This window comes from Gymnoscopelus microlampas, assembly GCF_963454915.1.
Source record: "Gymnoscopelus microlampas genome assembly, chromosome: 9".
Taxonomy (NCBI): Eukaryota; Metazoa; Chordata; class Actinopteri; order Myctophiformes; family Myctophidae; genus Gymnoscopelus; species Gymnoscopelus microlampas.
Genome location: NC_139946.1, coordinates 32,602,370 through 32,621,495, shown reverse-complemented (window position 1 = coordinate 32,621,495; position 19,126 = coordinate 32,602,370). Strand labels below are relative to the sequence as shown.

Sequence of the window (19,126 nt, the reverse complement as noted above, 5' to 3'; positions counted from 1 at the left end):
CTGTAGCAGTGTTTAAGAAAGACAATTTTGTGTGTGCCCTGCAGGGCTTCCAGAGGCAACTGGTGGAGCCGGCAGCCCTTCCTCTGGTGGAGACTCTGACGCAGGAGATCCAGGAACTGAGGGAGAGCCTGCTTCAGCAGGGCCTGGCCCCAGCCAGAGGCCCTGCCCTGGGCAGAGACAGTCTGAACCACAGGCTGCCTGAGTTTGGAGGTGGGCATCAGAGAAGCATGGGCCAGTATCTGTAATGACATGTGTTCCCCAGCAGGGGGTCTGGAGCATGGTGGTGGACCTAACGCATTTCAAATGAATTTAACACGTGGGACGTTTTTAAGTGTCAACTTTAACAAAAAAAAACCTGTGATGTCAGTAACCAAACCTGGGCATCTGCTATCTACACACACACACACACACACACACACACACACACACACACACACACACACGCGCTAAGATGAAGTGTGGTGGCGAGCTACTAATTAATATTTAACCCATGCTGTGCTAACTGGTGTGGGAGTGGTCGGCAATTGTCTTGTTTAAATTGTTATTTATAAATCAGTGCAATTTTTAATAGAATGACTTTGTGCAATCAATTTTATTGTTTATTGTTGTGATGGAAAGATAATTTCCCTTGTCACTTACGGATACTGTGTTTGTATTATGTCATAAATTGTGGCTATTTAATAGTTATAGTGGATGTATGTGTGTGTGCCTTTGCATGTACAGTACAGCAGCATTTACTGGGTTTATTTGCTTTACAATGACATAGCTATAATGTTAAACTCCTGTTCAGCTTTATAATGTAGAAATTACATTTTGAATTTAATACTACTGATATAGTATAGGAACCGCCTAGGTGAATGTTTAACATTTATACTTGCTTTCTGTGGAGTTTATAATGAGATCCATTGCAATACAGCAAACATTAATTACTTATATCTTGCATTTATAACATTTGCCTTATAAAATTGAGCACCACACTGAAGCGCCGTAAGTACAGGTACTGGAGGGATACGTCTTCTTTTACTGAAATTGAGGAATGTCAAATGTACATTAAATGTGTTTACAATCTCCCTGTGTTTTGAACAACATGAACATGTGATTTTCTTCACAAGTTCTAAGCACATTCCGGTCTGAATTCAATTCTGATCTTTACATGTTGTTGACCCATTCAATAAATCATCCTACAGGACCCTTAAGCATTGTGTGCTGCTGTGTAGCAGTTCAAGAGTTGACATGGTTCAACTGCCCCTTTCTCATTTCCCATCAGGAGATAGGACTGCCCTTTCTATGGTGCAACACTACAAAGCAAAATCCTGAGTGTTAATTTAACTCTGTGTAAAAATGTCCCCTTTAAGGTCAATTTGTACAGCATATTCCTTAGGAACATCAATTCTCACTTAATTTCACAACACTCTTACTGTGTATGTTCAGTCTTAAGGTCCTCAAACACTGGGAGCGAATAAACAATGCGAATACTCAAACTATTGGACATCAAACAATTAATCTGGAGATGCCTAATTTATACAGGTTAATGTTTTTATTTGAGGTAGAAAATTGGCCTTGTTTTGAAAGATAATTACATTGCTTTGTTGCCTCGTTATATTCGCTTTCTGTGTGGATGTACACAACACAGCAGCAGTTTAAATTAATGCAAAGTAATCGCACAAAATAAACACTCCCGCTTTGTGTGTCTAAGGACCTTTAGACACACACAAAGTACTTGAGTGATTGATTGATTGGTGGAGGAATAAATGCACCCACCTTATATGCTTGCTTGCCTGCATGCGTTGATACTAAAGTGTGTGAGTGCATGTCTAAAGGACCAAAGATACATACTATCTGTATGTAACGAACATTACATGAGTTAAAAATATGAAAGGATATACGTACCGTATATATACAGTACAGCATACAGTATATGATGAAACGTATGATCATTAGTTTGACTATTCATTCATACAGTTCAATAGACCGGGTCTGCCCTGCATTATAACTGCTACAGTACACTGTATCAGTCAGTCCCATAAGTGCTTCAGCACTTTTCAAAGAGTAACTTGACCCGTACATACAATAGAGAATGTAAAATGGTTGGGTTTATGGATAGTTTGGGTTTATATTTCTGCTGTTAAATTCAGTGTAGTTAGAGAAAGGTGTGATGTCCCACCTTGAGGAACGAGTCAGGATTTGAACTCGTAGTTGCAGTTCATATAAGGTTCCCTGCTGGGCTAGTTCATATCGCCCCTAATCCTAATCTAACGGGACAGCATGATCCGTTTAGAGATATCCCCTCCTGCTGGTCTCCCCAGCCTGTAAAGCTTGTATCATTACCTTTAATTATGGGATTAAGAACAAATCCAGATCTGGTGTTTAGATCTCTACTAAAAATATCTGTCTGGGCTGGAGAGTTTCTATAAGACCAAACTGATATGATAAGGAATGGCATTCCTGATTTCTGCCTAAGAATATAAAGAATGTGTTCATCCCTGTTTTTGTCCAACCTGCATAGTGTGTTGACGTTTTACACCAGCTGTACCACAGATGCACAAACATCCTTACTGACCACTGTGAAATACAAGTTTCATGGCACTCTGGTGTTATACTTGCTTTGCAAATACATTCATGAATTCCCTGACATTACTGCAAAGTACACTTATTATTCAGTGGTTAGAAGGTCATTCCCCGGTAAAGGTTCACATGGCAGATTGTGTGTACTAGAATTGTGGCAGATGGTGGAACTGATCAGGGCTGATCAGATCATAGTCTCTCAAGCCAGGCTACTCTTCCACAATCTTAGGCAGACGCATTTCAAAATTGTGGGGGCTAACACGTATGTCTTGAAAGACTAATCAGGTCCTAATTATACATAGATGATCAGAGCAATATCAAGCTATGTTACAGACAGGAGGAATAGTTACCAATGTATTTATATGCAAGAGCTAAAATACTTCTCTCTTGCTACAGAGACATAAGCCTCTATTGAGGATATGCCACACACGGTGTGTGTTGTCACACACCGTACTAAAATCAGTACTGAGTTGCACAAGGCCACAAAAGTAACAATGATAAATCAATCTGCCCGAATAACACAAACGGTAAAGATTTCAGTGGAACTGGTCATTGATCGTGTTGTGTGCATGCGTACCGTCTATTCTTCTCATGACATCAATATGTTATTTCTCCAGACCAATGCTCAGAAGATGAAGATGAAGATGATGATGATGAGTATGCTGACAGCATCGATGAAGAGGAGTCCAAACTGACTGCCCAGTCCCTGGCCGTCATGAAGGTACCATATCACAGCCACCTTTTTAGTATTCAGAGGATGTTGCATGGACATCTGGGTCAGTATTCATAAAGCTGAGAATCACAGCATTGCTGTGTACCCCCAATAACAGGGTTGTGCTTACTGATGTGGTCTCTAGGCTACAGTTGATTGCAGCACAGACAGACAGGCACTCGGCCAGCATACATAATGTTATCATGAATAATGTTAATGACCTTGGATCACTGTTTGCATGTAATGTGAGTATATTGACCTATTCTAAGACTGCATGAGCGAAGGATCCTAGCATTCAAATTTGCATTTCACTGCATGGAGAAATCTTTCTTAGAGTGTGACTAGTTTGGGTTCTGAACATCTGAAATACCTCTACACCTTCCTGTCTGTGTGAGCAGAGCTCGGTAACACGAGGAAAGGACAGTCTATCCCAGGAGGGCTTTGAGGGTCCGGGGCTGGTGGACGTCAGACAGCTGGTGGAGCAGAAGAAGGCTGTGGAGAGACAGCTGGGAGAGCTCAAGGCTCAGCTGGAGAAGGCCGGCTTCTCCTCCCTTTCACAGATGAGGTGAGATGGCCTGCTCTCTTTACCTAATGTATATGTAAAGGAATAGTTAACCCACAAATTACAATTCTGACATCATCTACTCAGTACTCACCCTAATGCCAGTTGACACATGGATAAAGTTTTTCTGGGTCAAGTTTTTCTGTCCACACAACTCAGCCAATAGTGACCAGTCCTTAGAGTTCCAGAAAAGGCAAACAAAACATGGCCATGAAATTATTCTATACAGCTCGGACAGTGTAAGCTACGTCTTCTCAAACCAAGTGATTATCCACACTCTGCTCGGCAATTTACGATACGAGAACACAAAATCTCCCTAGCATGTTTACCCTTCGCATGGAGATTGTGGGGCAATTGAGCAGGAGGGGAACTTATAGATTCATCTATCTACCCCAAGGGGAAATACAATAGTCTGACTGTCTTTTGTGTCACCCCCCCAAAAAACAAAGAGCTCTGCAAGGCCTGCCTGTGCGCAACCGTGCACATTTTTGGCATTCAGCTGTGGTGAATTTTGCGCTCGCACTGTGTGAGCAAAACCAAGAACCATTCTTAATTTGGATACCCTCTGTAGATGAATAGGGTAGAACAGTAGGGAAGAACGGGGTAAGATGTATTAGTTATTATTAGATAATTGGTTTACTTATGTATTACTTTATTATTAGATAATTGGTTTACTTATGTATTACTTTATTATTAGATTACTATTTTTATGCATTTGATGTATTATGTGTATTATGATGTATTATGATGTATTATCTTGTGTCCTTGCTTACTGTAAATTGCTCTGGATTAAGCTCTGCTAAATGCCTAAACTGTAAACTGTAGATGAGACACTTTTCACTTAAGTTGTCCTGGAAGCAAGGCAAAATGAGATAGCAGTCAAATCTAAACGTCTACCCTTATTTCAGGATGTCTTCTATCAATTGAAGTTATGAGTAAGCATCTATGTCCAGGGCCATAAAAATATGACTTGAAAAAAGTGGTCCTGTGGCTAAAGGTCATTCAACATAATTTGAGTAGCAAAGAAATATTAAAAAAATATGAATAGTGATTAATATTAGGATAATTGCCTCAATTTACCCCACAGCCACCATTTTAGACAATTTCTTTGCTAAATTATTCACATGATTTTATCCATTGGCAAATAACCAACATGTATGACATATATTTTAGACCTGGGTAAAGTTTCTACATACACCTTGCTACATACACCACAGGTCATACCTTGTGGAAATCTTACTTTGACCGGTAAAAAAATGTTTTTTGTGTAAAAGAATGTTTTCCACTTGCCAGGTGTAAATGATGGATGTTTGCTAGATTTAAGGTCACATGACAACACAGTTTTCTAGTTTTCTAGATAAAGGGGGTGGTTCATCTTACCCACTGGCTCATCTTACCCCGTTCTCCTATTGTCCTAACATTGTCCTAACTTGTTTTTGTGCCTGATTCTCTTTCTCTCCACCCTCTTTCTCTCTGTGCCACAGGAAAGCACTCTTCAGTCTACGTGCGGAGAACGATGGCCTACGGCACCAACCGACTGCAAGAGTACATCCTGACGCCACGGAACAGTGTGAAGAACAGAACTTGTTCGAAGACGAAGACGGGGCTGATGAAGAGTTGGACGTAACTATCGAGGAGGACGAGGACGAGGAGGAGGAAGACTCTGAGCAGTGGGATGCCTGGGATGCTTGTGAGCTACGTCTGCCCAAGCCCCAGTTGAGAGATAGCCTGGGAAAGAGGAGAGGAAACAGGCCGGTCTCTCTGGACCTGGGGGCCCTGCTCTCCCACTCAACACAGGTAACGAGAGTGTGTTTTTCACACTTAGTTTAGAGCATATATGTTGTCATAATAGTGGTATAGTTTACAATAGATGACAAAAATGTGCTTTTGTGTATTTCTATATCAAATCAAGAATCAAGAATTGGCAGGTGAAGGGAAAAATATGCTAACATAGTGTGCCGAGTTGGAAAATATATCTTTTCTGAAGCTAAACAGTACCATAAATGTTTCTGAAAACACTTGAGACAAGAAAAAGGCAATGCAGTAACAGGAACTTCATTCAGTACTGCCTTGTAGATACACGCCCAGCCCCTGTTTCACTATGAAATATGTTCGCAAAAATCCTTTAACCTCGTTCTCAGGAAACTATAACTAAAGTTATTCCCGTGATCAAAAAGGAGGCAGAATCCAGTGTACTCTTTTGAGTTTTTTGTTGAAAATTAATGGATAATGCAAAGATGACTTGATGAAACTTGTTTTACAAGTTTTGGCTATTGATTCACTGAATATTGCCTCCAGATTGTAATGTTCCATTTCCCTCCTTCGTGTCTCCCTCTTGGATGTAATAGGAAATAAAATCCCTTAACACCACTGGAATTCTTCCTAAACTAGTTCCTTAGTTAATTATCCAAGAACCTCCAAATTCCATCCAGATGACCTCATCATTTCCCCCCAAGACCTTCTAAAAGGCACAAATAATCTCCAACAAACAAATTCTCAATCAAAATGAGGTTTATTGTCATGCAACCAAGGCAGTAAAATAAAAATGTCACTCAAGAACCAGAAAAAGAGAAAGGAATGTAAATGAATGTCACACATGACTGACATACAATTTACTTGCTACTCCCTCTGGTCTGTATAGGAGGTAATCTGGACTAAAATGGTCCCCTCTTGCGCCGTCTCTCTCGCGCGCGTGTGTGTGTGTGTGTGTGCATGCATCAGGAGGACGATATGGAGGAGAACCAGCTATCTGCCAGCAGGCAACAGAGTGCCGTTGCCACGGTGATAAGCGAGAAGGCGGTGCGTCTGCAGCAGGAGAGCAAGGAGCTGCAGGAGAGACTGATGGTATCTGAAGCCACGGTCCAGGCCCAGGCCGAGCAGATCAAAGACTACAGGGACCTGCTCAGTGAGTGGACATGTGATGTTGTCTTACGGGTGAAATTGTACCTTGGAATCTAACTGTATTGCAGTCTAAACACAAACTTAACTGATCCAGTGTTGTATTGTACATGTGCAGTATATACTGTACACTCACTGTAGAACAATTTGCAATATGTGTATAATGTGACTTGGTGGTCTACATAGACGATAATAATAGAGACAGTAATAAACTAAATAAATTATGATGATGAGGTATCTTTCTCCCTCTCTCTCCTCTGTCTGTCTGTCTCTCTCTTCCTTGCAGCGGAGACATCGGTGCAGCAGGACAGTAAGCAGGTCCAGGTGGGCCTACAGGACCTGGGCTATGAGACCTGTGGCCGCAGTGAGAACGAGGCTGAGAGAGAAGACACCAGCAGTCCAGGTGAGCTACAGTATTATGGCTGAAGTAGTGTTGAAGAAACACTGGAGGGCAGTAAAGGAAAGGGTTGGCAGACCTCCAAAACGTTTTTCTTTCTTACATAAGGATTACGTAAACGGTCCCTTAACCGAGTCCTCAAAATGTCTCTTATTGTACTTCTGCTGATTTAATGGGACCACTGTTCTATCCACTCTGAGTTTGATGATGGACACGGTGGTGTGCGTGTAGAACTCAAAGCAATCACTGTAATTAACATATGTGAATGACATTGACTTGATGAAATGGACAAAGCACTTTCTTTTAGCGTGGGGAGGCATACAGTGGGAAATCCCATCAGCTTGCATGTGAAGATGTGTACTAAATGTACCGTATGTGTTCACTGACAGAGTTTGATGATTTGGAGATGTGCACCTCTCTAGAGGGCGGTTCTGAGTGGTGGCCCACCAACGCCAGCAGCACCTACAGCAAGACCACCACACCACAGCCTGGCACCCGTGTGGACGAGGTCTCCTCTCTCCAGCGCCTCGTGGAGGAGCTGCGCTCCCAGCTGTCCCGCTCTCAGGCGGTGATCCGCGGGCTGCAGGGCCGCCTGCGCTCATTCTCCACGGCCAGCGATTGCGGACCCTCCACCCCCCGGAAAGTCAACTGGTCCGAGGACGACGAGGGGTGGCAGTCCTCCGATGGAGGCCCCATGGCCTCGCCGCGTCATCCCCACCCAGACAAGGACCTCCAAGAGCTGGTGACCCGCGTGGGCGCCTTGGAGGACCAGCTGAGGAAAGGTGGCAAGATGCCCGCTGGCGAGGACAGCAAGGCTTCCACCTGGTCCAGGTGAGGAGACACAGAGGGTCTGCTGAGGTTTTAGTTGATTTAACGGAGTTCCATTCCTTTCCATTCCATTCCATTCAGTTCAACAGATTTATTCGGTAACCGTTACAGTTTTCTGTCAGACTGGCCACCTCAGGAAACAAATGGACCCATAAGGGACCATTTGACTGAAATATGATGGTGCACTAAGGAGATATCTATAAGGATATCTATAAGCTCACAATGTGTCACAACACAACCACCATACTAAAGAGAATAGGCTAAAGGTCTCATTAAATGGGATTAGGGCTTTGATGGTACAGTGAGTTCATGGAGAGGGCAGGCTGTTCCATTCACCATGTGTTAGCTGTAGCCATCTACTGTAATCTGAGTAACATAAACTCGATCCACTGAATTCGCAAATTGTTACTCTGGTGCTCAATGTTGAAAAAAATCAATGTTGGTCATGCTTGAATGGCCCTCTCATGTAGACTGACGCAGTATTCACATCATTTCACAGTAATTCCGCAATGTTAATAATAATGGGCACAATAATGTAAGACAATGTAATTAACCTTTGTGTTTTTTTGTCCTGTCAAGATGTATATGTGACTCGTCTCTCTCTCCTCCCTCTCTCTGTCACTGTTCTTGTAGTAAATTCGACACACTGATCCAGGCTCAAGCCAAGGAGCTTTCCCACCTGCGGCAGCGGATGCGTGAGGGCCGGGGGGTGTGCCACATCCTGACCCAGCATCTGGGAGACACCACCAAGGCCTTCGAGGAGCTGCTGAGAGCCAACGACATTGACTACTACATGGGCCAGAGCTTCAGAGACCAGCTGGCACAGAGCAGCGCCCTGGCACAGCGAGTCAGCGCCAAGATCAGTGGACGTAAGTAAAGAGGATCATACAGTAGCATCCTCACATGTGATCAATAGTACACAGTGCACACAGACAGAGGCTCAAGTCCCCACACACTGCACAGAGGTGCATGCTCAATTGGAGGTGCATGAACAACAGTTCAGTTATTATAGCTAACTAAAACGTTCCATAATTACGAGTTCACCTCAGTTTGATTCCAACTGATGTCACATCTTCAGCACACACACACACACACACACACACACACGCACACACGCACACACGCACACACGCACACACACACACACACACACACACACACGTGTTACACACATATGGCAAGTTGGTGATGTAAGTGCCCTTTGTTGTCTTTCCAACAGGAGATCATTCAGAAGTTCCAGATGACAAGACAGAGCTGCTAGCCATCCGGTCAGTGCTTGTGTGTGTGTGTGTGTGTGTGTGTGTGTGTGTGTGTGTGTGTGTGTGTGTGTGTGTGTGTGTGTGTGTGTGTGTGTGTGTGTGTGTGTGTGTGTGTGTGTGTGTGTGTGTGTGTGTGTGTGTGTGTGCGTGCGTGCGTGTGTGTGAGCGTGTGCGTGTGCGTGCGTGTGTGTGTGTGTCTATGTATTTGCCAGTGCATGTCTGGGTGCGTGCCTGGCCTACATAATTTCTGTCATAGTTTCCAGTAACAGTATAACAGCAGTCATTAGACATGGGAACATGGCCTGCAGTGTGTTGTCAGAATGTATCAGACTCTCACTCTATTGTCTCAGAGGAACCATATGACTAATTAAAAACTTAAGCTCTATTTTCTTTTTTTTTAATGTTTATTAGGATAAAAGGAACAAAAGGAACAAAAATGAAAATAATATTGGAATAATTGCACATATCAACAATAAATAGCAGCTTTGTTACACTGTTATAAAGATCAGAGATCTCGGCATGATCTTGAGGTAAACTTGACATTTTAAATGTGTATTTAATCTTTTTCCGACAATGGCCGATCATCAACTAGCTCACAACATGTCGCACCGGATCGACTATTTCATTTCTTATATTTACTAGACAGATGCCCGCTGGGCACCCGCCTACTCGGAACGATGCAAGTTGGGAACGATGCAAGTAGGGAATGCATTCCCCACCCTGTTTGTAACCATCTGTCAGTCTGTCTGTGTCCCTTTTGTGCCCATATATGGAGATTTCCATATCTGTCTGTCTTTGTCCCTTTTATGCCCATATATGGAGATCCCAGTGTATTGCCATATGGTCATACCCACATTATGGGCATATCGGGGGGATCGAAGGTTCTGGAAAGTCCTTCTGCAGTGGTAAACGTCTGTAGAGAATGGGTGGATAATGTAAAGTAGACCGACTAAGTAATCAAATGGCAGGTGTGGGGAATTTGCCATCAAACTTAGGCTGGGGCTGTCATGGCAATCAATCGGCTCATTTGGGCCACGGCCAGAGCCTTTTCTGGCGGTTCTGGACAACCACCTATCCGACGACTCGACGCCGGGCACTGTACTCCCTCTGGTCATCTGCGACTTGAGTGCCGAATTTGAAGTCGGTCGGTCGAACGGTTCTCGAGATATGTGCATACAGAAGTACGGACGTACAGAGATTCCCGCATTTATTGTAAGATTATTATTTTTTTAAATTAAGGATGGTACGTTGAAAGTGATTAATGATAGAGCTAATTAAGTTCATAGCAGGTGGACTGACTCTGGACTTTTCTTTTTAACCTTTATTTATCCAGGGTAGGTAAGCTGAGCACGAATACTCGTTTATTCACTTAAAACGATTAAAAGTTACGGTACAATAAAAAAAAAAGAACAAAATAAAGAATTAATTCCTCCTATATCTTACACTGAACCCTCCTTCGGTACATTTTGTCATCTTCAATGCAGCATACAGTAGTTACAGTTGTCCTGACATATTGCTTGGCCTTCTAAGCGTTAGCGTCAGAGCTAGCTAATACGCCATGGTTGTATTTTTGCTGCTGATGCTGTGTTCACTTCATTCCATACGTCAATGCCTCTGGAGACGTGATTGGATGAAGTTCCCTCTTTTCTTGCTCGGCTGCTCACTGTGATTGTGGTGCGCCACATCGAGGCTGCTAGCGCACCAATTGATGCATGTCCAAGGGCACGAATTAGCCAGTTGATCAGTCGGCTAATAAGGCAAACAGAATTTGAGGACCCTGGAGCCTAATTTACTATGCTTCAACGGCCGACGGCCTCACTCACTGAACATAGAGGATCTACAACATGTTGTGGGGCTTGTAGATCCGCAAATTTCAACGTGCGGTGTCGTTATACTACAGAGCATAAATGATTGTCTTCTTCATGAGAGAGAGACATGAGAGAGATGAAGGGAAGATAGGGAGGAAAGTAGTAAGTAGAAAGAGATGAGTAAGAGGACATGAGACATTAGAGAAGCACAGAGTGGGCTGTTATAATGCTGTAATCAGCCTACAATGCCTACAATGCCTTCAGCCTATAATGTTGTAATCAGCCTACCATGTTCTGAACATACAAGTCACCACAGAGAGTAGAACATCCGACATCACAGATTAACCACTGACTAATCATTGTGCGTGCGCGCACACACACACACACACACACACACACACACACACACACACGCACACACGCACACACGCACACACGCACACACGCGCACACACACACACACGCACACACACACACACACACACACGCACTCACGCACGCACGCACGCACGCACACACACACACACACACACACACACACACACACACACACAGACACACACACACACACACACACACACACACACACACACACACACACACACACACACACACACACACACACACACACACACACACACACACACACACACACACAGTGACGTGCAGTTTTATTCTATGAGAGCAAGAATATATATGTGTGTGTTGTGTGTGTGTGTGTGTGTGTGTGTGTGTGTGTGTGTGTGTGTGTGTGTGTGTGTGTGTGTGTGTGTGTGTGTGTGTGTGTGCGCGTGCGGCACGCACGTACATGCTCACATACACGTGACAACTGGCCCTGACCACCCTGCCACCCTGAATAACTTTGCTGCAGGGACAGGCCATTTGGGATTAGAATGTCCCGTGCATGCATACAGTATGTATGCACACCATTCTGCATGTGGCTGTGACAAGAAGGGCAACGGGGAGATGAATGAAAGGTTAATATATGAGAAGGACGAAGAGAGAGGTTAATATTTCACACCAAATAATCTTATGTAATGCTGTATAATACATCTATATTTCATAAACTAAGCCTGCACTTTCATAAAAAGCACGGGCTGTGTCCATCTCCTCTGTGTGAGTGACAGGTTCAGTAATACCTTACACTAGGGCTCTCTTGGACATACAGTATCAGTCAAATGGAAATCTAAAACATAGCTCCTTGTATCTCATGGCTGTGGTATTAGACAGTACAGCCTGTTACGAATGTGATCAACCATGTTACAAAGCCAGAAGCCAGAGACTAGATCTGTAATGTCCACAAGAGACGAAACATAATCCTTGAATTTGATAACTTAAACATGTAGTCTTGTGAAATAATATTTCTGTTCTTTGAGAAATCATCCATAGACTTGATCTAGCTTATAGATGTAAGAAAGACATGCGTATAGACTATACACTACCCATGTGTTCATCTAGTGACCATGGCGTTGCACTGACTCTGTTGGAGCTTCCTCTCTTTAGTGGAAGAACAGTGGTGAGATTTGGTTCAGCAAAACCCAAGCCCAACAAATCCCAATGCATTGTGGGTAGTTAGTTTTCCCTCAGACAGAGATCAAGAGTTTGTGTGTATACTGTACTTTATGTGTGTGTATACTGTACTTTATGTGTGTGTGTGTGTGTGTGTGTGTGTGTGTGTGTGTGTGTGTGTGTGTGTGTGTGTGTGTGTGTGTGTGTGTGTGTGAGTGTGAGTGTGAGAGAGAGAGAGAGAGAGAGAGAGAGAGAGAGAGAGAGGGAGAGAGAGACCCCTGTAGACATGTACTGTACTGTAGCAGCACAGATGGTTGTCCAGATGTGGACTTAACTATGTTTTTAGTGCCTGCCAGTCCATTAAGGCTTTACCAGTAAGAGTGTGAAGGAAAGCAGATGTGCATTGATTTGATTTATCTCATTTAATTTACAGACAGATTCACGCTGAAACTAAGTTTGTGTGTGCTATTTCATACACTATTTTATAAATGCTATCTGTACTCTCATACAGTATGGAGTAATGTAGTGTCTGTGTGTTTGTGTGTGCGTGTGCGTGTGTGTGTGCGCGCGCGCTTGTGTGTGTGTGTGTGTGTGTGTGTGTGTGTGTGTTTGTTTGTTTGTTTGTGTGTGTTTGTGCGTTTGTGCTTGTGTGTGTGAGCGTGCGTGCGCTCTTGCATCCGTATTGATGGCATAATTAGGCTGAGGTGCTCACTCGCTGCTAGCTGCGTTGGGCTGAGAGCGAGTTGACACGGGCTCTAATCAGGTTAAGTTATTAAGACCTCGCATGGAGAGGGAAATAGGTCAGCAACAATTAAAGCCCCACAAGAGACAGGGAAAGAGAGAGAGGCGGCGTGTGAATGGTGAGAAAAGCAGAGAGAGAGAGAGAGAGAGAGAGAGAGAGGGGGGAGGTAGTAAGAGATAGAATGTTGCTGCATTATATCAAGAGTAGCGCATGGTGCAGCATCATCCAGCTACTGTACGTCAGTCCTGCTGTAGACTTTGGCAGTTGTAGAAATACGAGAGCTTTGATGTGAAGGAACTGTAAACCACGTAAGAGGATCTTTTCTGGCTACACAATGTATTTGCTACCGACAAGGTAGTTTGATCCAGGGCAAAGGATTACATTTGCACATTCACTCCTGAACTTCTCTGGAATCGATTCTTGACCTCTTCTGGCACTTAAGTTGGATTGAACGCTTTCTTGCTTTTATTTTTGGTCTGATAGAGGGTCGATGAAGGATGACCACCTCTCCAACCGGCTAAATCTTTGCTAAGGTGCTGGAAGCATCAGTGAGTCCAAACAGTTTCACTTTATTTTGAGCTTTTGTTTTTTATGGACCTTCATCAGAGCATACATACAAAAGAGGAATCGAAGATGCGCAGAGTGTGTCAGTGCACAATCTGAACCGGACAGCCAGAAGGCAGAGGATGTGCTGGTTTATGCGTGAACGTTCAACCTCGACAGTTATCCTGTCTGTGAGGGTCAGCGCAGCGTGAACACAGGAACCCCCAGGGCTAGACGTCCGTTTTACACTCTTCTCATCTCTGATTCTTCTTCTCTTCACCACCTCTGTCCTTTCTGCATTTGCTGGTCGGAGGAGAGGAAAGAGGCAAAATTGTATTTATGGAATGTTCAGAAGAAGCCCTTCCCGAGGACAACAGATCCTATCCAGAGCTGGGACTGCTATACAGCCCAACAGAGGACGACTCATGACATTAAATACAATGAAATAAATAAATAAATAAGAGTTGAGTTGATGAGAGAAACAGAAACAGATAAGTAGGAGAAAGAGAGACAAAGAACACGGGAGGGAGATAGTGCAGCTACTGTTTTTCTCGGCCAAATGAGTATAAGCCATATTGAGTCATAGTGTGTGAGAGCACGCTGTCTCACATACGACCACAACAGTCGGGGTTGCAGCTGCTATCAGTGAATTTGATCTCCATTCATTTAAATTCAGTTCATGTCCACTGCCCCAGGCTCAGCTATTGCTATAGTCATACGATCCAAGTGGGATAAAATGATAGTGCTGTAGTCTACATTTAGTGGGACTAAAGAACCAGGACTGCATGTGTATCTATGCCTGACCTGAGCTCTGCTGAACTGTTTGTGGTGCTCTACTGTACCACCCTCTGACTGACCTTCTGTGTGGATCTAAAGTGTTTATGCTACACCTTGTTATTGCTGCCGATTCACAGACACATCTCAGTGTTACCTTTAAGGGTTCTTTAAGGGTTTGCGCTCCCACTTGTAGTACCTCTGCTGATCTGAAGTGGGGGGTTGTGCAGCACGTGTCGTGTAGCCACTTGCAGCCTGATCGATCCCTTGTGTGAGTGTGTATTTACTGTGGAGTAGCTAGCAGCTGGGCGGGGGAAGTCACCAGACTGCAGCTCCACAGGGAAGCCCATCCATCTCTAGAACCTAATCACGGGATTTAGTCTGCTTTGCTCACATGACTGATGATCCCTCAGTCCAACCCTCCAACCTTTTAGCCCTCAATCACGCTCTGCCTCGTCACTGCACCTGCTGTCACTCGCCCACCGTGTTCACCTCCTTAGCCGCAGCGCTGATGAACGATATTCGTTTACCGTGGAGACCCATCGACTAATCGCCACGGAGGCGGTTCCCGACAACGGCAACGACAACAGCTGGGCCGGACTTCCTGCAGCGTCCTCGGACGAGAAGGGCACGAGCGGGACCGGGAGGGAGGAGAGGAGGGAAGGGGGCGGGGGGGATGTCGGTTCTGTAGCCCAGGCAGGAGGCATTTTGGCCGGGCAGACTGGCCAGGTGAGCCGGGGGTTGAGGGCTGGGCCTATGGCTCCGCTGTGGAAAGGCATGCTCTCTAAGAGCAGCCCGCTGTACAGAGACTCTCTGTTCTCCTTCTCTCTGTGGGACTGGAAGGCCCAGGAGAGAGAGCTGTTCCTGCTGAAGAAGCACTCTGACAGGGAGAAGAGAGCACTGCTCACACAACTGGACAAGTAAGACAGACAGGGATGATGATGATGATGCAAATGAGATGAATGATGATAATAACAGGTGTGAGAAAGTTGAAAACGGAATTATTGAATTATCAGAACAAGAATGAGCGCATAATACGTAGAGTCATAGGCTGTGGCAATATGTGAGATTTGCACGGTGAATTTGCAACGTGTTTCGGTCAATCAGCTTAGTTTGCTTCTGGGAAGCAGTGAGAGGAGGTGAAACAGAAGTTAATGTATTCACTGATTCTGCCATTTATGTAATGGGGATGTGCTTAAAATAAAGTTTTGGTGCATGGACATAATGGCTTCAATGTAGTGCGTGCATGCGTGCGTGCGTGCGTACGTGCGTGCGTGCGTGCGTGCGTGTGTCCTTGTATTACTTGTTAGGCCCAAATGTCCCCAAAAGTATAATATTTGAGACACCAGAAAAAAAATTGTTTCTCAGACTCAGGTTTACAATTAGGAAAATATGTTGGGGTTAGGATTAGGCATTTGCGAGGTTTGGCTTAGGGGTTGGGGTTAGAGGTATTCCTGATTTATACTTAGTTGTGCACAGGTGTCGCACGCCAAAGATAGCAGATCTACACGCAGATCTATAGCTCTCAACGCGTCTCATAAGCTCAGCTATTTTTGGTGCGTGACACCGCCTGCAACTAAGTATAACTCAGGCTTTGTGGTTAGGGTAAAACATAAACTAATAGCAATGATAGTTTGTGTGACTGTCTATGGCGTTATAATCATCTCCATAAGCATCTGCCTGGCTTTGGCTTTGATTAGTGACTCACCGTCCATGTGTCAAAACACACCATCACAATGCTGTTAATTCCATCAGCTGTGGGGGACGCTCCACATGCAACGCCTGGTGTGCTATATAATGTAGGTTGGATGACTGTCCCTTGTGTGTTTGTTTGTGTGTGTGTGTATAAATGTGTGATCATGTATGAAATATGAATGTGTCATAAATGTGTCCTTAATTATGACCTTCTGTGCATAATTGGCTTACATTATTTCTACAACATATATCAGCATGGGCTGTACTGTATATAGCCTGATCTACAAGCTCTCTTGTCTCTTGTGGATCAACTGGATCTACTGCCGAGGATTTAGAGGGAAATACTAGCATAGATCCCTAGTAGTGATGCGCGGGTTGACCCGTAACCCGCGGGACCCGCGGGTCAACCCGCGGCGCGGGTGGGTCAAGTCAGAATTTCGGAGAAAATTATGCGGGCTGAGGGTGAGCGGGTCACGCGCTCTCACACGCAAAAAAAATAAAAATAATAACATGCTCTTGTTTTGTCTGTATTCCTAATAAGAATAAGAATAATAACAATAAAACAGCTTGAATACACTTGGGGATTATTTTCTAACCATAATTTTACAGAATTAAAAAGAAATCGCGGGTCGCGGGGCGGGTTGAGCCATAGATTTATATATGGGTTCGCGGGGCGGGTTGAGGCGGGTTGCGTTCCGTGGCGGGGCGGGGCGGGGCGGGTCATGAAAAAACCCGACCCGCGCATCACTAATCCCTACTATAGAGCCCTGGGGGACTCCGGTCAACTGTATAGACCAATTATTTGTTTACCAACATTGAGACTGGACGCACAGGTGATTGTTTCATGCAATCAATTCCCAACATATTGTTTCGGGGTTTCGCTGGTTTCAGTTCATTCAACCTCCTCTTGTGTGTTGGCTAGTGAGGCGCGTCCTAGCGAGACATGACAGAATGGGTTTCATTTGGTGCCGGCCTGCACGTGCATACTGGTTCTTATCAGTGTGACGTTGTCTGTTAAGGGGTCTATATAAGGTTTAAGTGGTTAATTATCAAAATATGGATTACTATTTATCTTGCATTAATTTATTGCAAAATATGAATTAATCGCTTGAACCCTAGCGTTCATATTCTTGCAAACATTGGCCAAAAATAGCAGCTATTTGGCTACTTTCAGCGAAGAGATTTTGTGTAGCGGGAAAAAATAGAGAAAATCGAGAAGAAAAGAGCTAGTTCAGGCAGAAACTGTACACTTGAGAGGTTTACACGCATGTGCAGCACTATGTGCTCAGTGTTGCCACTGATGTTGTATGCGCTTTGTTTGCTCCCAGCACCACCCCAGCACCACCAGTAGGCTCTGCTTTCCCTAAGGGTTCTGTTTTCCCCTGGGGGGTTTGTTATAGATGCATATCTCCATGCTCTTAAATGGTTGTCTTCTAGTGTGCTGAGCAGGGAGTAATGTATAGCAGAGCCTGAATGCCAAGATCAAATATAATATTCACACTTGTATTTACATTTTATAAATACATTTTTAAAATAAATACTATTTGTATTTATTGTATTATTTTTGTTCTATATTAAATGTCTTATTCATTCAATAAAGATCCTTATTAGTTTACAATTCTTCACAGGACGTACTGTGATTATTATTATTATTATTATTATAATTTTGTATATATAATATAAGGGAGGTCCTCATATAATCACTTGTATAATAAACATCAACAATGTATTATTATCTGTATACCTTCATCATTCAAAATAATAAACTAAATGTCATGTCATGTGTTCACAGGCTAAGCAAGGAGCTACAGCAGAAAGACAAGGTCATCGAGTCTCTCCGTGCCAAACTCACCCAGCATCAGTCCAACCACCAGCATCATCTTCAGCCGCAGCGCTCGGACACGCCCTGCAGCAGCCACGCCCTCTCCGAGACCACCGACCAATCCGACCGGATCTCCTTTGTGTCTGACGAGCAGGGCTCCACCAATGAGGATGCAGAGCTGTGCTCCGACATGGACGCGGCCAGTGAGTTTGGACAGGAGGAACCCCAGGCTCCCAGCAGGACCAGTACAGGTAAACACTCTGGACACATACTGTAGTTCGGCTTTTTTCCACAATATTTATCTGTGGAGCCGAGTCAAACTAAATGTAATGCGTACAATTCCAAGTGCTTGTCAGGGTGGGGGGTCCCCAGTTCAAATATGATTACTTTGGGGGGTCGCGGCCTGAAAAGTTTGGGAACCCTTGCTGTAGCACACTGGTTTTCAATGTGGCACCCGGGGATCCCCAGGGGACCTTAAGGGGGTTACCAGGAGGTTGGCAGCTAAATGATTATTTGTGAGGAACCAAATGGACCCTTATGGGTCTATAACTCCCAGAGTATGCAAATGGGATCAAATGGACTTGTGACGGTCCATTTGATTCCATTTGTATTATCTCAGAGTTCAATACAGGCACTCATGAAAAGCCCTCTCATTCCATGACTCATCATGCCATCTGTCACTCCTTTTATCTCCTTAGATTGTCACTCCTACAACGGTACCATGCCACATCATCCCTCTGTCCCTCCATCCATCGCCTCATCCCACAGAGCCCTGTCCTCTGTCAGCTGTCCCAGCATGCATTGCACTCCTCACAAGGCAGCTGACACGCAGAGTCAGACAGGTATGAAGGTGGTGAAACTGCTGAGCTGAGCTACTTTTACAAAAGTGGAAGAAAGGCTAAAAAAAGCAACGTCATCCTTGTCCTTGTCATTGACTTGTGGGACAAAATCACAAGCTGGCTTCTAGAAGTTGTAGTTGGCTGTACTCTAAACCAGTCAGTTAGGACCTGCC

At 44.2% G+C, this 19,126-nt stretch overlaps 1 protein-coding gene across 8 annotated transcripts in view; it reads left to right on the top strand.

Moving 5' to 3' along the window:
* Positions 1–19,126, top strand: part of pde4dip (phosphodiesterase 4D interacting protein) — a 90,748-nt gene that overhangs the window by 57,456 nt on the left and 14,166 nt on the right. For 7 of the 8 annotated variants that reach the window (XM_084065785.1, XM_084065786.1, XM_084065787.1 and 4 more), the window contains 11 exons: positions 45–210; positions 3,183–3,286; positions 3,676–3,842; positions 5,324–5,636; positions 6,561–6,744; positions 7,024–7,140; positions 7,524–7,965; positions 8,596–8,831; positions 9,182–9,230; positions 18,085–18,365; positions 18,813–18,956. In XM_084065785.1, the coding sequence (XP_083921911.1) occupies positions 45–210; positions 3,183–3,286; positions 3,676–3,842; positions 5,324–5,636; positions 6,561–6,744; positions 7,024–7,140; positions 7,524–7,965; positions 8,596–8,831; positions 9,182–9,230; positions 18,085–18,365; positions 18,813–18,956 (2,203 nt within the window). The remainder of the gene's footprint in view (positions 1–44; positions 211–3,182; positions 3,287–3,675; positions 3,843–5,323; positions 5,637–6,560; positions 6,745–7,023; positions 7,141–7,523; positions 7,966–8,595; positions 8,832–9,181; positions 9,231–18,084; positions 18,366–18,812; positions 18,957–19,126) is intronic. The other variant, XM_084065782.1, reaches the window with a different exon arrangement.